The 25,150-nt window shown below is 45.7% G+C and overlaps 1 protein-coding gene across 1 annotated transcript; it reads left to right on the top strand.

Annotated features, from left to right (window-relative positions):
• Positions 1 to 212: 212 nt before the first annotated feature.
• ACOX2 (acyl-CoA oxidase 2) lies at positions 213 to 24,422 on the top strand. Its single transcript, XM_040994734.1, has 14 exons — positions 213 to 391; positions 604 to 766; positions 927 to 1,078; positions 1,686 to 1,793; positions 5,299 to 5,418; positions 5,721 to 5,836; positions 6,434 to 6,606; positions 7,237 to 7,399; positions 8,792 to 8,982; positions 10,251 to 10,430; positions 11,991 to 12,096; positions 14,489 to 14,706; positions 19,949 to 20,081; positions 23,792 to 24,422. The coding sequence occupies exons 1-14, from the start codon at positions 232 to 234 to the stop codon at positions 23,852 to 23,854; spliced, it is 2,046 nt and encodes a 681-aa protein (XP_040850668.1). The 5' UTR covers positions 213 to 231; the 3' UTR covers positions 23,855 to 24,422.
• The last annotated feature ends 728 nt before the right edge of the window (positions 24,423 to 25,150 follow it).

Raw genomic sequence — 25,150 nt, 5'->3', positions numbered from 1 at the left:
TCTGAGTGTCACAAGCAGTGGCTTAACCCACTGAGCCACAAGATCACTGGCCACCAGCCCCTTTTCAAAGAGGGCTGTTTTCCTCCCCTGAGCACCTCCCAACTGATACATAACCCAGGACAATTCTTCTTGCACAAAGGTACTTGGCATCACCTAATTGCTGGGAGCTGATCTTCAGAACAGCCAGACTAGAAGTGTTTTTGCTCAGAGACCAGGCCGACTTAGGACAAGATGGGCAGTCCAATACACCGGGTATCACTGGGGGACACATGGAGCAGGAACATGCATCCTGACATTCAGAGCGAGCGGCGTGTGCAGTCCTTCAATGTGGAACGGCTCACCAACATCCTTGATGGGGGTGCCCAGAACACTGCACTCCGAAGGAAAGTAGGTAAGAGGAGGCTGGGGCATGGGGTGCCTGAGCTTTTGTGGGAAGAAGAGTCCTTTACATCTTCAAACAACACCCTTTGCTCTTGAGATCCCACTTGTTAGCAATACCAATATTCCCTGCTCCTATCTGAGGGATGGACCAGTCCCAGGCAGCACATCTGGGCCTCAGCTGTCTCCTCTATAAAATGACCTCACTGTTCTCTTCCCCTGCAGAGGATATCATCTGCAGTGACCCGCAGTTTAGCCGTAAGGACAACTACTTCATGAACCGGAGTGAGCTTTATGAGGCTGCCACGCGGAAGAGATGTCATCTACAGAAGACAGCAGAGCGCCTGGGCTGGTTGCAAGAGGGTCTTGAATTATACTATGCTCAGAGGTGCTCACTTCTGGGGCAGCCCTCTGCCAGAGATCATCGGGAATCCCCTACCCCCAGCCCTGTGAGCCATTAGAGCCATTTTCCCCAACAGAGGCAGAATGCTAGGAGCCCCTTTTGTCCCCCATTCTGAACCCTCAACCGTAGCATCTCTCCTCCACAGAGTTCTTGCTGAAGACCTGAACTTAAACTTACAGCAAGTCTTCATGAACGCCCTCAACAGCCTGGGCTCAGAGGAACAGATTGCCAAATGGGGTCCACTGTGCAGGAACTACCAGATCATCATAACATATGCGCAAACAGAACTGGGGCACGGTGAGCAAGGGTTGCTGCATGTGGTATCCAGGTTGTGCACTGTACAACCCCAGGGCATCCATTCACATCTCAGATTTGCAGGCCTGTATTTTCAGATCCATATATTTAAGATGAAAGCATGCCAGCAGATGGCAGTCAAGGGTCTTGTGGAAGGGGTGGCCTTTTCTAATTTGTGCAAAACATACTGTGTGAGAATACTTTCAAGTGTCTGGAAAAACGAGATTAACAAAGTTTATTTTGAGGTAAACAAAATCATTGCAATCCATGCACAGCTTTTTCACAAAATGCATTCTTCATGTACTTTTCATGGACTTAAAAACATTTCTGTACCAAGATAATCTTACCTGTTTGCTCCCTTTTCCATGTACTTTTTGAGTTACCAATAGGGCAGGTGACTCCTTCCGGAAACATTAGCATCACCCTGCCAAGGACTGGCACAGGGAGCTTTGTGTCCCCACCAAGGCCACAGATGGAAGAAGAAAAAAATTCCTACAAGTGCAGTTGGGAATTGGGCCCAGTCCATATCACACAGCTGCCTCAGGGTTCCAAACTCACCTGGAAGAACTCTGCCTGGGCCCCATGTCTAACACCTCTCCTTGATCCCAAGGGACGTACCTTCAAGGCCTGGAGACCGAAGCCATCTATGATGCAGCAACCCAGGAGTTTGTGATCCACAGCCCCACAGTTACTGCCACCAAATGGTGGCCTGGTGACCGTGAGTATCCCTCCATCCTGCTTCCCCATCTATTCTCAACATGAGCAAAATCAGAGGGCATGGTAGCATTGGCTACTGTTGGTTTCCTCTTCTGGGCTGGGGATGCTGGGCACATCAATTCATCTGCCTGCTACTCTATCAAACAGGCTGGGGTACGTCTGTGTGGAGGGGGGAATGTGAAGAATTTCATTAGGTGAATGGTTGAGATGATGCCCCGGGGGACCCTGCAGTAGATAACGGAACCAAGCCAACCTTTGGAAGATGAGGGATAGGTGTACACACACACACACACGTCATAGGTACAACACAGTCACATACAAACACTTAGCCTAGGCCCAGATACAACCCTAATTACTCTTACTTCCTGAGTCAGGGGTTAGACTTGCCTCCAGCCACAACAGGGAGCAAAGCTTCCAACCCTGCCAGGAACTCAGACAGCCTCTGCTACCTCCTGTGCCAATCAGGACACCTGCACTGTGTTGGTCTCTGTGGCCACCAGGTGGCAACTGCACCAAACATCCCTGAAGTTCAATGCTGCCAAGTTCTAAGAAAGGGGTCCCATCAAGGTCTCCTGCCTTGGACTTAGGAATACACTACATGGCACATGGGGACCCAGTCAGGGAATGGCTTATGTGGAAAAAAATAAATACAAGTATAAAGAGTCCCAACACAAAACAAGCAGAGTGATGACAAAGATGGTGGAAAAACAAACAGAAAGTAGGGCAAGACAGGAAGAATAAGTGAGAGAGGTAAAATGACCATCAGAGCATTTTTTTTTCTTATTTGAAAGGCAGAGAGACCAAGAGGGGGAGAAGGAAAGGGAGAGGGAGAGAGAGAGAGAGAGAGAGAGATCTCACATGTGCTGGGTCACTCCATAAATGCTCACAACAGCTGGAGCTGGTTTAGGCCAGCATTCTCATGTGTGTGACAGGGACCCAACCCTGTTAGCCATCTGCTGGCTCCCAAGGGACACATCAGTAGGAAGCTAGAGTGAGGAGTCATAGAGGGTTTTGACCCCAGGCACTTGAAATAATTTGGGCATTCTAACTGGTGTCTTAACTGCAACACTGACCTTGAACATCAAAATCAGCCATTAACATCAGGTGTGGTGTAAGCATTATGGCCAAGCAAGTTACACAACCTTCTGAGAAGGTGATGTCCCTTATTGGAGCTCTGGTTCGAGTCCAGGCTACTTTGCTGCCAGTCCAGCTCTCTGCTAATGCACTTGGCAATGAAAGATGGTTTACATATGCCTCCAACATGGGAGACTTAAATGAAATCCCTGGCTCCTGGCTTCAACCTGGACCCAACTCTAGTTGTGCAGCCATTTAGGGGAGTAAACCAGCAGATGAAAGATCTCTGCTTCTGTCTCTCCATTGCTCTACCTTTCAAATCAATGCATTTTTTAAAAAAGAAAAGAAAAAGAAGTTGGACTGGGGACAATCCAGGCTAGGCGGACTGTACCTACTGGTACATGCATAAGCCAGAGTGGGTGTGGGTTTGTTGGGCTTTGCCACAGCATCAGCTGGCAGATGCTGGCATAGGGACAAACTCTGTTGAGTTAAACTGTAGTGCCACCTGGAGAGTGCAAAATCCAGGAGTGGGAATAGGCCAATAAGGAAATAGTGGGCACCTTCCTCTTGGGTTGCTACTCCCACTGGTAAGCATGAGAACCAGCACTAGGGTAGGTGTTGGCAGGACAGAGAGTGGCACCCACAGGCATGTGTATGGGCTGGATAGTGGGACTGGTTGGGTTGAACTAGGCTTCAAGGCCCACTGACATATACGAGAGCTGAATGGGATGTTGGACAGACTGGACCAGTCTGCTGTACATACTGGCAAGCACAGGAATGAGGGCAGGGGGTGGCTCTGGTGGGGGTTATTGCAGGTCACTCAGACTAGGCTACAAATCCCACTGGTTTGTGTGAGCCAAAATCAGACTGGACTGCAACACCCATTAGAATGTGTAGAAGACAGGGCTGGAGATAACTGGCCCAGCAATGGCAACTAATACTGTACACGAAGACCGATTTGGACGACAGACTGTGCCAGACCCTGTATTGGATAACACACACAAGAATCAGGTCCGGGATCACCTCAGATGAAGTTTCTTTGGGAGTCTCCCCAGCTGAACCACTGGACTCAGAACTCCAACCATGGAGAAAATTGCAGGTTCCGTCGTCTGACTGTGGAGTGCATGTGTCAGAGCTGGGCCTCCTCAGTGGCTCAGACCGAGCAGTGGACAGCATATCCAGAAGCACATGGAAGACATGGCAATCCATTGGTACTTGCAGACAACACCTGGTACCAGAACAGAGAATGGAGAACAGAACAAATCAATCAACTACCCCAGTCAAATATTGGCAGTGAAAATCTGGGCAAGCAGAGACACTAAAGTGGACTATGTCAACCAGTGGATTCTGGAGAGATTTCATTATGACTGGAGTGGCGGGATCAGCAGCAATTCAGGACAGTCGAACTATGAAACCACTTGAGCAGAACCTTTGGAGCATGCCACACACTGGGGACCCGGGGATGGTTGGGAGGCTGGGTGTGGCTTCTCTCCTTATCTCTCCCCTTCTCCCCAGATACAGGAAGGAAAGAAGAGAATGTGGAAACAATGGTCTTACTCACTTTCCTCTAGTCCTTGACTCTTCACACCCTAATCAAATATGTAAAAATTATCAAAAATAAAATTTATACAAAAAAAAAGCAAAGAAAAAGATCAGGCTGACCAAGGTTCAGATTCCAGCTCTGCCATCTTTTGGGCCAGTGGACCTTCAGCGTATGGCCCTGGGAGCTCCAGCTGCCTCATCTGGAAATGGAATTCATCACATCTGCCCTGTAAAACCAGAAGACAACATTACAGGATGTAATACCACTTGGATTTTAATCAATGGCAATTGTCTGTATTCACTACAATGGGACTGATGACAGAGTAGTTGGCTCATTAATAGTTTAGGAGGGCCCAGCGTGATAGCATAACAGTTAATATCCTCACCTTGAACGCGCCGGGATCCCATATGGGCGCCGGTTCTAATCCCAGAAGCTCCACTTCCCATCCAGCTCCCTGCCTGTGGCCTGGGAAAGTAGTCAAGGATGGCCCAAAGCCTTGGGACCCAGCACTCACGTGGGAGACCTGGAAGAGGCTCCTGGCTTCAGACTGGTTCCACTCCAACCATTGTGGCTACTCGGAGTGAACCATCGGACGGAAGATCTTCCTCTCTGTCTCTCCTCCTCTCTGTACATCTATCTGCCTTTCCAATAAATAAATCTTTAAAAAAAATAGTTCAGGAGGAACAGAACATATTTTTAAAAGCTTGCTCATTTCATAGTGTCTTTGCAAAGAGTCTGGTTCTCTGGGGACAAATTCCCTTTCATTGTTACTAGCAACTTTTCAAGGACCTAAAGGTATCTTCCAGTGACCTCTGCCCTGGGAGAGATGGGTTGGTGACAGTGGCACACAGGCCTTGCTGTGACATACCTTTCATCTTCGTGTTCTCAGTGGGGCTCTCAGCTACGCATGCTCTGGTCCTGGCCCAGCTCACCTGCTCAGGAGCTCAGCGGGGCATGCATGCCTTCATCGTGCCTCTCCGGAGCCTCCAGGACCACACTCCACTGCCAGGTAAACTCATGTTACTCCTTGAGGATTCCTGCCAGGCAGAGATCCCAATAGGCACCCAGCAGTTCATAGGAGAAGCTGGGAACATGTCCCACAGGCCAGGTAGGGTCCAATTGGACAGACCTAGTGCTGACAGGGTGAGCTTAAACAAAGTCAGCATCTGTCTGACCTCAGCTTGCTCACCTACAAACCTGATGTGCTTAAGCCCAGTGCCACAGGCTGCTGTGGGCTTGGAATGTGTATGCAGTGCCTCACTCGGTGCAAACACTCAGCTGATGGACATTCTCATCTCTGTCTCCTTCTAGGCATTACCACTGGGGACATTGGACCCAAGATGGGCTTTCAACAAATGGACAATGGTTTCCTGAAAATGGATCATGTTCGAATCCCCAGGGAAAACATGTTGAGTCGCTTTGCACAGGTAAAAGTCCTGGGGAGGCAGCTGCTGCTGACTCTGGAATCTCCTGGGTAGGGCTGAGCTGGGCCACACACAGGAATCAAACCATAGGTGAAGTGCAATGTGTGACTGGGTGAGTCACTTCGCCTTTCTGAGCTTCAGGCCTCTCTGGCATAAATGCTTATCACATGGGGAGTCGGGGTAATTGTGGGATTAGAGGCAAGGTCATCCCAGAAGAGGTATGGGGCCAAGAGTAATAGGATATCACTCATTCATGGCGAGGCCTCGCCAGGGCCCAGTGCTAAACAGACACCAGCCAGCCAGAATGTTGACTGAAGACTTAGAGGTCCCCATTTTGCCAGGTGTTAGCCTTTTAGGTGTGGGTTGTGAGGAAGTTCGAGTGTACCAGGACACATGGGGAAGTGCCAGTAAACACAGAAGGGTTCTGGTGGTTACGTTTCACGATCCATTGGCCAGACCCATCACCCAAGTGACTGCCGCTGTCTGCTATTCAAAGGCAAGGTGAGGAGTATACTGATCCCTGCAGGGTGTGGAGACAGTTCAGGAAGTGGGACAATCTGTGTCTGGTTCAAACTTAACACCTATCCTTGTTCAACACAGGTCTTGCCAGATGGTACCTACATCAAGCGTGGGGCAGCACAGAGCAATTATCTTGGCATGGTGGTGACACGGGTGAAGCTGCTGTTGGCCTCGATCCTACCCCCACTGCAGAAGGCTTGTGTCATCGCCATGCGTTACTCAGTCATACGCCGCCAAGGCCAGCTCCGGCCCAGGCAAGGGATACCCAGGGGCTGACCCAAGCAGACTTCGCTGCTTCCTGCTCCCTGACACCCCGCCCACCCAGCTGTGCCAGAGCTGGGTGCTGATCCATCCGGCTGTTGATGGGATATTTTAGGTTTCTTTTAACCCTGGCTGAGCTACCATCCGAGGAAGGCTGTATAATTGAATTGTGGTACTGAGAACAGGCTGACATTCCATCCTGACAGGTCTCATCCCAGCCCTGCTGACTAGTCTTGGACAAATCATCTGCCCTTGCTGGGCCCCAGTTTTCTCACCTATTTCCCATAGGTGTGAACTTGAGAACATCAAATCTTGAAGGGCTGGGAAGTATTTCATGCCCTTGAGTAGCAAGATGCAAAAGTCTCATACAAGATGGGCCAAGGGCTAGATGGAGAGCAGACCTAGGTGCCAGTCAGTGAAGCTTCTCCATCCACAAAACAAATTTAGCAACCAGAGTGAACTATCAGGGCAGTACTGAAGGATGAGATTCCAGTAGCCCCACATCTGTTTTTGCAATACATTCTGAAGAACTGTTGGTGCCTAATGCTTTACGACACTGAGACTTGGGCAGGTGGGCGTGATAGGTAACTGCCTCCTAAGTCCTCTGATTCTTTGTTCCTCAGTGATCCAGAGGTCAAAATCCTAGACTACCAGACACAGCAGCAGAAACTTTTTCCTCAGCTGGCCATGTGTTATGCCTTCCACTTCCAGGCCACTAGCCTCTTGGAATTCTTCGAAAACTCCTATAAGGCCATTCTGAACCTAGACTTCACCCTCCTGCCTGAGGTACCTACCATCTGCTGGTGGGTGGGTGAGTGAGAAGAAGGGGGTTAAGATTGTTCTACCTACTGGGAAGCATCACCATCCAGCATGCCTGCCAACATCCCAGGGTATCTGGGGAGAGTGTACCCTGCTCTGTAGGTTCAGAGAGCTCCAAAACTGTTAGTGTAAATAATTATACAATGTATAGTGAACATAGGGCAACAATTCCTGATTATGCATTTGAAACCCAAAAAGCTCAGAAAGGTATGTCTCTTGAAATTCATCTGGTGGTGTAGTTTGGCCTGAGCTAACCTAATTGACCCTGTTGAGCATGCACATAGTTTGCATTTTGTATTTTCAACCACAAAAGTTGTCTATAATGCCACTTGGAGTGTTACATATAATATACCTTAAATGCTCTGTTCTGCCTTTCTTAAAAAACAAAAATCCTTACTCCAAAACACATCTGGGCCAAGGGTCTCAGAGAAAGCACTGTAGACCTAACTGATGCCAAGATTCCATCTCTCCAGATGTGGTACTAAATAAGCATTGTTTTGTTAATCCTTCCAGGGTACCTTTTCAGCCCCATTTGAGAGATGAGGAAGTTGAAGCATAGGAAGATAAAGGGACCTGCCTTCCTCACAAGAACTTGAAAGTTCCAAAGATGAGGAGGGGCTTTCTATAACCAAAGACTGAATTCAGGCCAGCTGCCCAGCAGCTCCTCTGTCCTGCTTTCAGGATACTGTGAAAAACAAACGCCATCACCTTGGTAGTTTATCAACACCAGGAAGTTATTTCTCATAGTAATGCATGGTGGGAAGTCTAGGACCAAGGGGATGGCAGGTTTGGCATTTAGCTGCTTCCTGGGTCATGGACAGCTACGCGCTATGTCTTCATGTGGGGCAAGGGTTCCCTCAGGCTTCATTGAAAGGGCACTGATCCCACTCACAAGAGCTCCATCCTTACGACCTAACTACTGCCCAAAGACCCCACCTCCTAATGCCATATCCTTGAAGGCAAGGATTCCAACATACACATATAAAAGCGGACATGCTCAGAACATAGCACCATCCCACACTTCCAGCTGTGGCTTGGTAGTAGACACAGGCCACCTTTCTCAATCTTCTTCCTGACAGCAAACTGCCAGAGGATGGTGGCCACAAGACAGGCAGTATTCTCTCACCAAGATTCCAGAGACACGGGTCAGTGTCAGGTTGTCCTCGGCCCAATTTGCCTCCAGAGTGGCATTCCCACTCATGTGACTTTTGGATGCATTTCCACATCCATAAAGTTGTGAGTTGCGAAAGCATCCTACTTCGCAGGTGTGTGCAGCATGTAGTGAAAGCTCAGTAAGAGGTAAGCATTGTTGTTACCCCTGGGCCCCTAAGCCTCCTGACCACCTTCTTCTTCCTGCAGCTTCACGTGCTAAGCACAGGGTCAAAGGCCATGATATCAGACTTCTGTGTCCAGGGAACTGAGTTGTGCCGCAGGGCCTGCGGTGGGCATGGCTACTCCCAGCTCAGTGGCCTGCCCATCCTGGTCACCAGTGTGACGCCCGCCTGTACCTATGAGGGCGAGAACACAGTGCTCTACTTACAGGTAGCCAGGTAAGGTCCAGACTGGGCAGGGGCTCTGTCCAATCCCTGGAGACCACTGAGCTTCTGCCTGGGTTGAGGGTTCTGTGTGGTGTCCACAAAGGCAGCGGGAGTTGGGAAGTACTGCCTGGGATTGTCCGAATCCTACCGAGATCTCTAACTCAGCTCTCTACTTCTCCACCTGACCGTCCTGTGGCCAACAAGCTCCTTACACCTTGGAGCCTGTCTCCCTGTCAGTGCTGCTCTAACAACTTCCTGCCAACTACATCTACGCATCTCCCTTTTCTCACCAGAGGGTCTTTGCTCTTGCTGCCCTCTCAGCCAACACTGCCTGATTCCTTTGGAGCAATGATTGTGATCTAGCACTGTCTTCTCTTTTTCATTACCTTCTTATCCCTACTTCCCAATTCGAATAGGTGCTTGAGGGCAGGGATTACACCTGCCTTGGCCCATGCAGGATGCCTGGGACTTAGTAATGAGTATGTACAACAACAGGCTCCCCTGTGAGGAGCAGGAAAAAAATGGACAAGTCGGCCTTTTCCCAACAGGCAGCTTTTTCACCTCTCTCGTGTGCTGGGACCCTGAAGTTGCTAAAGCCCCTTATGCTCACCTTTTCTTAGGTGACTCCTCCCAGGGGGAAGGGAAAATGTACTGGCAAACACAACAGATAACACATACTGGGGCTTTAAAGACATATAATATTGACTATTTTTCCAATTATTAAAGGAATATCATTGCATGAGCCAAGCACTTTCCAAATATTCTATCCCTCAATTCCTCCTCATCACCACACCCTTCTCCCCGCTCCTCCCATGCACATTTCAGGTGAATGGAGAAGCTGAGGTAGCATCACATGGGTCTTGTGGAGCTGCTCAGGAATCCAGGGTTGTCTGTACCCAGGACTTGGAGTCACTGGGCTCCGCCTTGCCTTTGTGTTAACATTCTTGCATCTCTCTTTCCTTCAGCTAAGAAAATTTAATTTCCGCATAGTCACTGTGCAAGTCAGAGCAAATCTCCAAATCGGGAGAGAAATCCTGACAGAGGGTTTTGTTTGTTCAGACCTTACAGGGTGTATGTTCAAGGTCTGAGAGTATTGGCCTAGCTCCCTAGCCAGCTGCAGCACATCTTGCTAGAGGCCCTGCCCCAAGGCAGGAGGGCCTGGGGGCTCTGCAGGGAGATGGCAATTACCAGGAAGAAGGCTCTCCCAGGGGCTGGGGAGTCAGGAGGGCTCTGGGAGTAAGCTGAGTCTGCCCTCTTACCTGTCTCTATCCCACCCCTAGGTTTCTGGTGAAGAGCTACCTGCAGGCTCAGGGGCTCTCAGGCTCCAGGTCGCAGCGTCCATTACCCCAGTGTGTCTCATATCTCACACTGCCTGACCTGGCCAGGTGCCCAGCACAGAAGGCAGCTGACTTCCTCCGCCCGGAGCTCTACACAGCAGCCTGGGCACATGTGGCAGCCAGGTAAGCCATGTGGAGCCGAGAAGTCAGCTGTGCCCCTGGAGGCAGGCCCTGCCCATTCTGGGGCCACCTCTAGGAATTGGTTGTGGACGCAGCAGGGGGTGGAGGGGTGCTGAGGGTGGGTGGGGAGTGGGCATTTGTGGAGACCCTTCTAAAAACCACCCCAGCCACTGTGCCCACCATCCTAGCTCCTGCTACCAGGGGCAGACGGAAGGTAAAGAGATCCCCATCATTTCCCCATCTGGACATGACCTCCCTGGCCCTGAGGGGAATTGTGTAAATTCTTAGATTCTTACAGTGATTGGCAATATATCAGAATGCAAATATGACTAAAAATCAAGATTCAGATGTTGAAATATCCCATAATCTAAAAATCATTTAAAAAATACCACCATACAGAAGGATGGATAGAATTGGCTTATTCCTAGGGTCTAGTAGACTTCATGGAAACAGACAAGACCAAGGACTCCTCCATTCTGCCATTTAGCAAGTAACATCTACTTTGTATTGGAAATGACCGGATATGCTGAGGGCTGGGAATAAGGGGAAGTCCTAGCCAATCATAAACATCATCCTGCAAGACAGGCAGACTAAACTACCTCAAAAGAAAACCTTTTCAACTCTGCAAACACCAGAAACTGCCTCAGAAAAAAAAAATCGTTCCTGTGTATCAAAGGTCCTGTATCCTAGCCTGTAGAAGACCTGGGATGGTGAATGTGACTTCCAGATCACAAGCAACTTAGGACACCCATTGATTTGTTCCACAAACCTTTAAGTGCCGGTGCTACACCAGGCACTGTTCTAGGTACCAGGAATCTATCAACTAGCCGTCTGCTAAAAGCTTAGGGCCCGCAGAGCTGTCACACTAGCTGAGAGTTGGAAAGTGGAAAATAAGGCTGTCAGGAAAATTAAAGCACCATTAGGTTTCTCTTTGCTTGGAACTCCATGTGACATTTGCTTTTGTACACCCTAAAAAACATAAATGTTGCTTAATAAGGAGTGTATAATGTACAAATTCCAAGGGTCATGGATGGGCAAACAGGGAACAACAACAAAATGGTGACTAAAGGTTAGTCAAATGGCACATGATATTGGGGACAAGGGTTGGTTTTCTGGTTTTAGATCCCTTGGTAGATCTTGGAACAGGCAGGTTGCCAGCCATTAAAAAAAAAAATCATTTTGCTGGCAAGGTCCACGGGCAGCCAGGCCAGAGAGAGGCCTGAGAATACTGGCATCAGGATACAATGGGAGTTAAAAAGGGAGGGCAGCTCCTGCAGTGGCTGCTGCACAACAGCATAATGAAGAAAAAATTCAAGTCCTGGCTGTGCAATCCTGGCCAAGTCAGATCACCTCCCTGGGACTGGTTTTTCGCCACTGCTGATTGGGAATGTGTGGCTTGAGAAAGAGCTCAGGAGGAGTGTCTCTTGAGCACTGCACTCTATTCTCACATCTAAAGGACCAGCAGGTAGGAACTACTGTGCCTTTGAGGGAGCCCAGGCAGCCCATCGGTTCTCCTGGCTATGATTGGGTCAGAGAGCTGAATAGTCTTTTTCTGGCTTTCAGGCTCATAAAGGATTCAGTGTACCACTTACAGGCCCTGACGCGATCTGGGGCTGACGAACATGAGGCCTGGAACCAGACAACTGTCATACACGTCCAAGCAGCTAAGGTGAGCTTGGGCTCAAAGGGCGCCCCCGCTGGGATAGTCCCAGCTTTGCCCCTGTTCCCAAGCCCTGTGTGGTGCCCTCATTTTACTTCCAAGGCTCCAGTCCAGGGCATTTTAATTAAAGGACTTAACTCCAAAACAATCTTGCTGGTAGCTCTTAGGAGAAAAGGTAATGAGGCAGCGTTATTGGATTTGCTTCAGGTTGTTCAAATATTTTCTCCCAGATTGAAAAGCAGGTCAAGTCTCCCCTTAGTCCCTCAGGCAATCCTTGGATGTCTGATTCAATTTCCACCATGTTTTGTGTTGTGTATAAGTCATAGTTGGTTGGAAGATATTTAAGCATCCACTGTGTACCAGGCACTAGGCAAGGTATTACAACAGTGAAGCCACTGCCCACATGTAGGTACAATCAAGGAAGCACTGCGAGAGGGAAACACAGACTACTATGGGAGCCCAGGAGAGATGCATCTCTGCTCACCTGGAGGAATGAGAAGAGGCCTAGAGGCCCCAACTTCAGGGATGAACTAAGATTAACCAGCTAAATGCTATGGTGACAGCTTTGCAAAGGGAAGTTTTCAACCGAACATAGCTGATACAAAGAAGGAGGCAAGAAATGGCTAGCACTAGGGAAGAAATGCCCATCACCCTGGGCTTTAACCCAGGGTGCCCATCACCCAGGCTTTAACTCTCTATCAGATGAAGGGATCTGGAAGAGCCCTTGGAGATCTGACCCTGTAGTGTCAGATTCTGCCCAGGAGAGACATCAGAGTGCAGGAACCCTGGAGCAAAGGCTGCATTCTTCAGAAGCCAGCCTGTCTGTAGCAGCTCTGGCATCCCAGGGGAATCACGGCTCCCACTTACTGGCCATGTGACCTTGGGCAAGGAACTTCGCCTCTCTCATGGATGGCGGAGTGGAGTTGTCAAGGCCTGCCTGGGAAGGGTAGATTCTCCCCAAACGAGAACCAAAATCAGGTCACTATCCTACCAAAGACTGACAGTCATCCCTAGAACTCGTGGAATAAAATCCCCACTGTATCAATTCTAGCCCTTCATCACCAGGTGTGGGTTCTCCCACCCACTATACAGTTCCCCTCATCACCTTGTTGTACCCCCATACTCCAGCCTGCTCCAAGTATAGCCCTTTGCCCAGAAGGTCCCTTGGCCTGCAACAGCCTTTCCTCCTCCCTGTTCCCCTGGATGCATTCCTTAAATCCCCAAGACACAGTAATTCTGGCTACTTAAAGTCCCTCCTAGCAGTATGGGAGCTACTGCTAGGTTATACATCCATGTGCTCAGGCCCCACCCCAACATCTGCTTTTGGACAAGATTTCTATGTGGTCTGTTGACACTGGTTTATATTCTCCTGCCCACACTCTTTATGGAACTCCCCAAGAAGTACTGTTTTAGGTGGTACTGGTGAACTCCAGGTTTCAAGAGATAATACTCAAAATGATGGGCATGGACCATTCAAAAAGGGTTTCAAGCCTAGAGAAAGCATAGTTGAAATCCTGCTGTGGAACCGGCATTTGTTCTGTGGTTGCCAGGCTATGGAGGGAAGGAGGGACCCAAGGAAGGAGCCTATCTGACACAGGAACTCCCATCAGGCTGATGGTGGAAGTCACTTAACCAACACATGGTTGAGCACTGTTGAAACAACTGACTGTACTAGACATCTGCCTATGGGCTAAATAACAATACTGCTTACCTTAAGAGATTAAACTGCAGCAGGGATAAATTTCATATACATCTTAAGTCCCCACTTTCTTTTTTTAAAATTTATTTTATTTTTGATAATGTTTACATAGTGGATTAGGAAGGGAAGGGTCCAGGATCAAGGTAAAATTGGTGAGACCTTTGTTTCCACATTTTCTTTTCCTTCTTTGTCTGGGAGAAGGAGAGACAAGACCTGGCCTCCCAACAGCCTCAGCACCCGGGGATGGGGAACAGCCACCTGATGTCATTACAAGAACCCCCACTTTGTCACCCCTGTGAGCACACCCTTGCCCGCACCTTGAACAGAACAGACAATACATGGTTAGTCTCTTAATAAAGGAATCTGTCCCCCATTTTCCCCAAGCCAGCCTCCAGTGATCCTGTATGTTCCTCTCCACCTTCAAACCTACTTGAGAAAAAAATGAGAAAAACCAAGGGCCAAATTTCAAAGCCTGCCAGCCCCCGCCAACATGCACACATACACGTTCAGTCATATACACCATCACAACAACAGCTATGCCAGAACTGGAGGGAGCTAGGAGAGGAGTTGGCTGCTGTCAGTGTGCTGGGAAACACACGGCTGCAGCAAGTCTATTCCCAGCAGTCCTGCCAAAGCTTCCAGAGTGGCTCCTGGAGCTGGAAACCAGAACTCTGTGGTTAACGCCTCTGTGTATCTTTGCAGGCACACTGCTACTATATCTCTGTAAAGAGTTTCAAGGAGGCTGTGGAGAAGCTAAGGAATGAGCCAACCCTTCAGCAGGTGCTCAAACGCCTCTGTGACCTCCATGCCCTGCATGGCATCCTGAATAACACAGGAGACTTTCTCTATGATGGTTTCCTGTCCGGGGCCCAGGCAGAAATGGCGAGAACAGCCTACCTGGACCTGTTCCCTCTGATCCGGTGAGTAACTAGACCTTCACTCCATTGTAGCTTCCAGAAACCCCCGTCACAGGTCACTTCAGTCTCTAAAACCTTGCTAACAAGAGGGATGGCAAAAGCAACAATAGCCCTGCAGAAATTTATACCCCAGTATCATCATGCCAACACAAAGCATGATGGATTTAACACAAGAATAAAATGGGAAAAAATTGGACATAAAAATGCTCAAGAATAAATTAGCTTCTTCAACTCTACAACACTGTCAAGGCAACAGGGGCATGCTCACTTCCTAAGGCATAGGACTACAATGCCTCCTGCTGTGTAAGAATATTGTGCATTAATCATATTAGCTTTAATCATAGCCCACATGGAAGGGGCACTTAGGTGCTAGCCAGGCACTGTGCCAGGAGCTTGACACATATCATCTTGTATAGTACTGACGGCTCTTTGAAATGGGTACTGTGAAGCTCCCTACTTTACTGGGAGAAAGAGACAGATACCTTCTTAGGCCTGTGTGACATCCAAACTTGTAGTCTTAACCTGTTCATTAAGGTCACAGTGGGAAGGAAGTATTGCTTTTATTTCAAATCTCTCTCTCTCTCTTTCTCTCTCTTTCTCCCTATATATATATATGCCTGACTTGATGTCTGTATTTAAGCAAGTTCTTAGCAAGAAGTTTAGTGAACTTATTTTAATCCTTCCTCAGCATCATTATTAGATTCAAGCAAGAATTCACATATGGATTTGTACAATTATGCAAATCATAGTTAAATGTAACATAATGGATAATTTAAGCTCATGGAATACAAACACAATGCTTTCATCTTATTATCATATATACATCTAAATGATTACCTAAAAAGCAAATCGAAGTCCAACCTGCTCAAACAATAGGAAGAAACAAAAAATGATGCCTGTTATATTGGGGGAAAGTGACTTTTCTAGTACCTCCAAGAATCCTCATTGTCAATAAGACTTAAGAGAATAAAAATAAACATTTAAAAGATAAGACTTCCTGGTTAGGTTAAAAACAACTACACCAAATTCTTACTTGTTAGAAATTTACTATGTTATGTGCCATTTATGACTTCACATAGGTTCTTAACAGCTGGTGACCAGAACATGTTCTTTTCAATTAAATGACCAAAAAAATTGCTCAAAGCACATTTGATACAATCATTCCCCAGGCATTAGTCTTTTCCTAAATAGAGAAACTGTCCTGGCTTCCAGTGATTGAAATTATTAAAAGCATAACTATGATACCGCTCAGCCCCACGTATGTTAAACTTTCTCAAAGGCTCAGCATTTGAAAGCACATGGCAAAAAAGAAAAAGTCTAGTCCTGGCTGGTAGCGATGATAAAATACAAAAGATCACCTTATCATGCCACAAGTATTTCTTTTTTTAATCTGCAAACAGCATTTGTGAGTGCCCGCTGCGGCTCCAGGGACTCAGAATGTGAGACAGGACAGACAGCAATGACGCAAGTCGCCAGCTTCCACAAACATCACATCCACAAATTGATTTACTTACATTAGGGTTCCTAAGTAACCTCGTCACGGCAGGGTAATGAAGTATGTAACAGATTCCATGCTTTTAAAGGTTCTGTGTCATAGTTTCCTGCCTTGATTAGTCATGTCTACCCTCAGATTTCTGTGATGACACATGAAGGACAGCTCACTATTCCAAGTGACACCAAGAACCAGCTCTCTATGCAATGCTCATTAACAGACCCAAACAGTTTTAAAAGATCCTAAGATGCCAGTTGCGGAACAGGTGATGATTCAACCATTCAGTTTTCTTCCTTTCTGAAGCCCTACCAAAACATCAGCAGATACATTACAATTTTTGAAGAAGCCAAAACCAACAAACAAGAGAGGGAAGATGAAAGTGGGAGGCTACGTGGCCACATAGTGAGTCTCTCAGCAGACAAGCAACAGTAAAGAACCCCAAGGAACTAGCAGCACTGAGTAGTTCTCTCTGGAAATGGGGGTGACAGTGAGACAGTATGGGTTGAAGCTTCATTTACATTTTGTTTGGACAGGATTAAGACTTTCTTATGGGTAGAAGCATAAACAGGCATAGCTGAAGATGGGGCTGTCCTACAGAAAACACCTCCTTTCCTTCACCCTCTTTTCCCACTGCTTCTTACAAAATAGGCAGCCAAGGCAGGTTCTGTAGGAAATGATGTTCACCCTTCTTTGGAGTACCTGACCAGTCCGACAAACAGCAGTTGGAGACACTGATGGCAGAGTCCATTGGAAGCCTATCAACTAACTCCACAGTGAGCCCAGTGAGCCCTGTCTCCCCTTAAAGTCGGTCAGTGTCCTGCTCTTAGCTATGGGCAGGCCATTAAAGGACCTGTAGACACCTGAGCAGAGTCCTTAACACTGGGGCTGGAAACTAAAGCAAGCAAAGCAAAGCAACTTAGAGACACAGAAAAAATCTGCAGGGAGAAGAAAGATTTTAAAAAGAAATGAAGTTAAGAGAGGTTATCAAAACCACAAAAAGCAAGTATCATTAAAGAATAATATTCCTAAAATTTAAAAGAACACGCTAAAGCACTTTTGAAATTAAAATGTGAGAATGGAAATGAAAAAAAAAATTTAAGAACTGGGGGATAAAGCTGTAGGGAACTCTCACAAGAAAGAAAGCAGAAAGATGAAAAACAAAACAAAATAAATAAATCAAAATGAATAGCTTTAGGGAGTAAAAGGACCAGTAGTAGCTGCTCATCATCTAAAAAAACAAGTTTAGAAAAAGAATAGAGGAAACAGAAGGGAGAAAAACATTAATAAAGTAATTCAAGAAAAGAATTCTTCAAATGAATGACAGACTTTCAGATCAGAAAGGGCCACAGAAACCTAGACAGCAGACACACGTACATACATGTCACACACAGTCACTCAAGGATATAGAAAAAGGACTATTCCTTAGGGCGAGGAAGAAAGGAGCAGCAGAGAAAGAGGTGAGGATTGCTGGGAAATGTGTGGGTAGGGACTGAAGGAACTGTTTTAAATAGGTCAGGGAAGTCTTGCAAATGCTATCTGAAGAAAGGCCTGGGGTGAGGGTGGAGGGATAGCTGTGTGGCCTCCGGGAAGGGTATTCCAAGAAGGCCTGAAGTCTTAGTGTTGGAGTCAGAGTGTGCTTGGCACTTCCACCAGAAGAACAGAGCGACGGCCCCAGAGGTGGGAAGAGTGTGACTGAGCTGGACAAGGAAAGCAACATCAGAGAGTTAACACCAAACTGGGAGAGGATACACATCATTGCAAAAGATACAGGCTTCTGTGAGAGGAAAGGAGAGACTTACAGTGGACTAGACACAGTCTGAAGTCAATAGGTGCCTTTCTTTAAAGGATCATTCCAGCTGCCCAGTTAAGAATAAAAGGGTTGCAAAGCAGGGAAATCCATGGAAAGAAGCCAGCAGACTGGACCAGGGAAGCAGTGATGGAGGTGGGAAGAAGCAAAATTCAGATATGGCTGTTTTAAAAGCGGAACAGAATTTGCCTGCAGATTAGATGCTGGGCAGGACAGAATGAGAGGAAACAAGGTTTTCAACCAGAAAGGGAATTTCAAATGAGAAAGACAGGAGGGTCAGGCTGTGCATAATGGATGTCTACAAGACACACCATGTTTGAGGAGTCTAATCCAAGTTAGTAGCTCCTGGATTTGGCCTAAGCCAATGCGGGAAGACAGGGAGTAAACCAGCAGACGGCAGCTGTGTTTTTCTGCCTCACAAATAAATAGAAATTTAAAAAGACAAAAGAGATGACAATACTTTTTTTCCTATGGTTATTTTGCAGTTGCTTAAAAGGCACAGCAACAGAGTGACAGAGCAAGAGTAAGAATCTGAGTGACAGTGAGAGAAAGAAAGAGACCTTTCACTCACTGGCTGAATCCCCCAAGTGCCTGCAAACATGGCTGCCAGGTTGAAGCTGGGAGCCCACAACTGCACCCAGGTCTCCCAGGTCAGTGGGTGATCTCCCGTGTGTGTGAGCCATGACCGGCTGCCTCCTGGGTCCTGGATTGCATTAGCAGGAAGCCAGATATGAAGTAGAGGAGCTAAGATGATTAACTGGTAATTAGATGTGGAATGTGCCATAGTGCTCACCCCAAAAGCATGTTTCTATACTGATGGGAATAACCCAGCAGAGAGGGGAGTTTGGGTGTGGTAGGGGAAAGGGAGCAGCTTTACTAGAACATTGTTCTCCAGCAGGCAAATACAAAAGGCAAAGCAAGAGAGGTTGACTGGACTGAAAGGGAATAATTGAGCAGAGTTAAGAAGGGAGGAGGCACTGTCTTCCTACCAGACTGGGAATTTGTGAATACTGTTTCCATTTTATCAGAAAAATTGGACACATAGTAATCCATGAAAGAGACATGGGAAAGAGGGGCTGTGCATATTCCATAACTGAAGAGAACTCTGAAAAAGTAAGCTCAAAAAATTAGAGCAATGTAATGACTGCAAAGAAGTGAGCAGGACCTGCTACAACCCTCAGCACACCAGTCAGGCTTGGTTTTTCTAACCTACACAGCTACAAACTTGTGGCATGAAATCAGTAGAATAACAAGGACTGGGTTTTGCAAAACTAGGATGACGAGGCAAGAAACACTTTTGAGGGGTGCATATAATGAGCCTTGAAATTGCAGCAGGATACGAGCAGCAATGTGAGGTCACAAGATTAGAGTCAGCACATAGGTGGGAAAGCTAAAGATGGCAATGAAGGGTTGTCAGAAAATGGGCAAACTGGGTACAGCGCCCTAGTCACCTTGGACACTGTGACGATACACACAGTCACTGCATTATCACTGATTAGTGATTTGAACAAAATGAAAACTGCACTAAGAGACCAGAAGGCCAAGCAGAGAGTGTGTGGGGACAGGGAGAGTTGGGCCAAAAACAAATCGTGCTCCCCTGTAATACTTACTCACCAGGTGATCTCTAAAACTAAACCCTCAAGAAGTAACGACATCAAGAAGATATCCAGAGATGTTTAGGCAAATGCCAGCTAAGGGACTGCAACTGACTGCCTCTGGAGAAAAGGAAATGGAGAGGAGACAGTGATATGTTAACAGGTCTCAAGGAACTCTCATTATATTGAACACATATATAAAAGATTATAGAACAAAACAAAAACCTGAATTCATCACAAAATGAGTAACGATTCAATCCTAACCCAGATTAAGTGTTAGCCACTAACCCGACCTAACAAGATTCAAAAGAACATTCTGAAATACTTACAAACCCTCATTTCCTCCCTTAGGAAGGATGCCATCCTGTTAACTGATGCTTTTGACTTCAAGGACCACTGTTTAAACTCAGCGCTTGGCTGCTATGATGGAAATGTGTACGAACGTCTGTTCGAGTGGGCACAGAGGACACCTATCAATAACCAGGTAGTGGAGTGGAACGTGTTATGAATTATGTAAGAGTAGAGAACACACAGTGAGCAAACCTCTGTATTTTCCCATTTCAATTGACTCCCATTAGGTTGGAAATCACTTAGTATAGCACGTCTGTCCAAGATATTTTTAGAGAATATATAAACCAGGAGTGGATGTGGCTGGCAGGAACCCTAACGCAGCACTGTAATTAACAAAATACATGGCTCAGAATTTGGTAAAATGAATTGAAAGGCCCAAACTCTAAATTGTAGCTTGATGTAACAAAGGCACATACATATAATGGTAAAATGGCTTTGAAGTGAAAAAAAATAAGAACATTGCAAGGATTCGACATCTTTCCAGCCCTTGAAATCTCAATGCTGTGCAAATTAAGGTTGGTATTCAGGGGTGACAGGAAACTGGTATGGTGGGGGAGCCGACTCTCTCACACCTTCCTGCTAGAGACACTCCCTTCCTCCCCTTCACTCTGAGGAGCACAGAAGGCTGTGGTGCTGCCACCAACAGCCCAGGAGGCCACACATGCGACAATGGCAAGAGTGACAGCCCCGGAGACCTCCTGGGACTCAACTTCTCTCCTCTGGAGGGCAAAGATTCACAAAATTCCAAAGCAGTGAGCCAGAGTCTCAGTTTCTACTAAGTTGCACTGAAAAAAGTTAGGAATGTTGGTGACTAACTGCAATGAAGAAATAAACTTGCATTTAGGGAACCAGTATTTAACAGCAGATTTGCCACAGATGATAAAAACAGAATCTAAGGGCACACAACAGATTTTTTTGTTTTTGTTTTTGTTTGTTTGTTAAAGTTTTCCAGTGCAAATACACGAATCAGATGGTGAAACTTCCTTTCTTACCTCTCTGGTCCAATTTCAGAAAAGGTGTCTCAACAGCTCATCAAATTGGCAACTCCCAGGCTTTTGTTCACACTTAGTGTGGTGTGAGACGGGCTCATTTTTTTTCTGCCTGGCTCTTAACCGTTTCCTTCGCATCCTGTCAGACTTCATAGCTTAATTTAACATAATTATCTAAAGTTAATAACACCACAATTATTCCCAAGATTATAGCTGATCTGCTTCTGGTCATTCCTTGTCCTCAAGAAGGCATCCATTTAACTCCGAGAGGAAATGCAGACATTTACACTTAATCTATTTCTAGTGTGCTACTTTTTCTGATTAGATCCCACCTCTCCAGGCTTAAATTCTGGGATCCAAATGCAGCAATCTCCTCTATAAGCCAGCTCACTTGGTCTAAAGATAAACACCTGTCCCAGGGGCTCTCCAGAAACACCTGCCCTGCTCTAACACCTGTCAGGAAATGCTGCCGCATAAAGCCCAATCCTGACTAACAGCCATTCCAGAAACATCCTAGTTCTCCCAGCTTAAGCTTCTCTAAAGAAAGTGAGGGCCCTTCTTGATTTATATATATTTTTAAAAATCCTTATTGTCAAAAGCTTACTCTAGGGTCTGACATGAGTAGTCTAAATGCTTGTACACACCAGGATCCCATATAGGCTCCCTGCTTTTGTGGTCTGGGAAAGCAGAGGATGGCCCAAAGCCTTGGGACTCTGCATCCATGTGGGAGCCCCAGAGAAAGCTCCTGGCTTCAGAATGGCTCAGCTCCGGCAATTGTGGCCACTTGGGAAGTGAACCAGTGAACAGATCTCTCTCTGTTTTCCCTTCTCTCTGTATATCTCTCTTTCCAATAAAAATAAACCTTAAATGTTTTGTTTTTTTAAAGCTCACTCTGGACATTACCTGAGAGCAGGCTTACTTGGGGGCACAGCTGACCTATAGTATCAGGAGTCTTTGTAAAACGCTGATGCACTTCACCTCAATCACTTTTCTCCATCTCCTTCCACTTCACTATGAACAAGAATAGTATTTACTTTTCTACCTCCAAAACCAATCATGAAGTAGACACACTGCATTTATGAGATAAAGGAACACAATTTTATGACCTACATGGTGAGACAGAGGAACCTGCTGCATATAAAATGCCACACTCTTGGTATCTTGGCTTATACTACCTTGCTAACAAAACAAAAAAACCAACAAACAAAAAAACAAAATTAAAAAGGTGGCAGGTGCAGCAATGTGATTCTCATGCACAGCAATTCAGAAATGTGAATTTACAAATGACCTAGGAGAACTGTTTCCAGTTAGTCAAAATGACTCAGTTGACTGCTAATATACAGCAGAAGGATAGTACAACACTTTGCTGGCTCCTTCAGAGACCACCAGAATAGCGCTTGTAAAATACAATTTTCTAATCTATTACAGATAATTTTAGGCTGCAAAGCTACATTTTCCCTCATTTGCTCAGGAGAAAAAGGCACAAGACAGGTAGTTCAAATAAATTAAAACAGCAGCTACACTGAAATGTGCCCTGTAGACACAAAACCACAATTGGAAATATATTTCACTGACATTTTTCAACCAAAAAAGAAGTGCTCTGCTAGCTTGTCTTAGAATTCTAAGAGAGTCTCTCTTCTGGGGTAGGCTTTGTTGTCCGGGCAGGGGTAGCATGCTCTTTCTTAATTTACTCTAGTCATCTCTACTCTTTCTTTCCTGATAAGATGCTATTTCAAACCAGTTTCAACCACAGTTAAACTTGCAAAGACTGTTCCTCTCCTAAGCAAGAAAGCAAGCAATCAGAGAAGCAATGGGGATCATGTCCCTTTCTCCACCCCCACCCGTTTTCTATGGTAAAAATTTAATTAAGCTGCAATTAATGTGTTAAACACATCTACTAATTCATTCACTCCATCCCTCAACAAGCTACGGAGCCGGAAGTGATTCAACGTCCTGAGGACATAGTGAAGGACAAAAGTTGCAGACTCTGTTCAAGGAGCAGTTTTATAGGGGATGAACATAAAAACAAAACAAAAACAAAAACAAAGAAAGTAAGATGAGGCTAGAGCCATGAGCAAAAAACAACCAACAATAACAACAACAAACAGTGACATAGAAATACTTGAGGTATAGATACTCTATTCTGATGGAGAATTTAGTTTACCTGAATCTCCTCTCTGGCTCCTTACTTTGTGGCTAATGCTCAACTTCAAAGAGCCTCAAAGAGTCAAGCCTTTTAATTGTATTAAATTCCAAAAGCAAGAGCCCGGTGTAAAAGCCTCATGGCTAAATCCTTGTCTTGCAACTACCAGGCTCCCATATGGATGCAGGTTCATGTCCTGGTTGCTTCCACTTCCCATCCAGCTCCCTGCTTATGACCTGGAAAGCAGCAAAGCATGGCCCAAATTCTTGGGTCCCTGTGCCCACATGGGAGACCCAGAGGAAGCTCCTGGCTTCAAAACGACTCAGCTCTTGACTGTTGCAGCCACTTGGGGAGTAAACCAGCAGATGGATGATCTTTCTCTCTGTATATCTCTCTCTCTAAATCTTCCTTTGGATAGAAATAAATAAATCTTTAAAAAATAATTCCAAAAGCAAATGTTAAGCTTAATTTTTTTTTTAAATTGGCCACCTGCAACCATAATTTAAAATCTGCATGAGAAAAGTTAAGATGTCCTTTGAAGAAAATGTTTCTCCATATGTTCACATAAAGTGAATCTCCAAAATAACTTTTGAAATTAATGATCCTATGTGATATTTCTTTTTTTGAAGGTAAGGACTAAATTTGAAAATAAAGGTCATTAATCTGGGCAGAAATATTCTGCATTAATAATACCTTTCTTTCTACAAACAGGAGAACCCTGCCTATAAGAAATATATACAACCGCTATTACAAAGCTGGAGAGCCAAACTATGAAACAAGCAGCAGCACTCAAGAAGCAAACAGCACTACTCTGTGATCATGGCATTGTGGCATATGCAGAAAACGTAAATTTTAAATTACAAATGAACTCTTTTGGTCATTATCTTTTAGATGCAACTTGAAATAGTATCTGTGAAATAGTATTTATGATTTATTTCGATCTGTAAGAGGAAAAACACGGAGTGGATAATCACTGAAGCTGATCAATGCATAAATAAGCGGGATGTAGGTGCTCGTGACACTGTTTTGTCTACTCTCCAAATATCAACCAATTAAATGCAGATCCCTAGGTATGCAAGTATGAATTTTTAAAAATGAACTCTCAATACTGGCACAATGGCATAATTGGCTAATCCTCTATCTGCAAGTGTTGGCATCCCCTATGGGCACCAGTTGCTCTACTTCCCATCTTATGGCATGTGAAAGCAGTGGAGGATGGCACAGAGCCTTGGGGCCCTGCACTCACTTGGGAGACCCGGAAGAAGGTCCTGGCTCCAGGCTTCATATTGGCTCAGCTCTGATGATTGAGGGCATTTGGGGAATGAATCAGCAGACAGAAGATCTTTTTCTGTCTGTCCTTTCCTTTGTAAAATCTGCCTTTTTCAATAAAATAAATCTTTAAAAAAAATTTAAGCTACGTTTTTCACATTATTTCAATTCATTCAGTTAGATAAACCACTCAAAACTGAATGCCAGCAGATAAATAGCAAATATATTGTTGCTGTCTACCTTTCCTAATATATAAATAAGCGTTCTATGGTTAATAGTTAATCTGAAAAGATTTATCAACAGTAATTTATCTCACTAGTAAACTGGGCAAGAAAAAAATCTTGAAAAGTTTTAACTTTAAACCTTTGGAACAATCAGCATTATTCCCATTTCTGCAGCAGGTTTTATGAACTTTGACCTCAATGTCACCTGACTCAGCTCAACAACAAATACTTGTAAAGTTGTTTTTGTTTTAGGTAAACCTTAATCCATTGGAAACAGGCACAATTTTCCAAATGATAACCTTGTACTATGGTACATCAATTTATCAAAGCCACAGAAATTTGCCAATAATATCAAGGGATCTTAGTTTGGGGACAACAGGGTTTCTTGTTGTGAGTCACTTGCAAACCTTAAATGATCAGGGACCTGGGGATAAACTGACAGAAGTGAGCACAGTCAGCTTCCGTTCAGGAAGGGGAAGGGAAGAAGCAGCATGGCTGCAGGCAGACACAACTTTGAGCTGCATTCTTCCCTTAGAGAGCAGGGAAGCCATTATTTTCAGAAAATATTCTGGCAAAG

Source organism: Ochotona curzoniae, unplaced genomic scaffold (assembly GCF_017591425.1).
Source record: "Ochotona curzoniae isolate NIBS_2020 unplaced genomic scaffold, NIBS_Ocur_1.0 contig_908, whole genome shotgun sequence".
NCBI lineage: Eukaryota > Metazoa > Chordata > Mammalia > Lagomorpha > Ochotonidae > Ochotona > Ochotona curzoniae.
The sequence above is the reverse complement of the archived record's forward strand: the minus strand, read 5'-3'. Positions and strand labels throughout refer to the sequence as shown.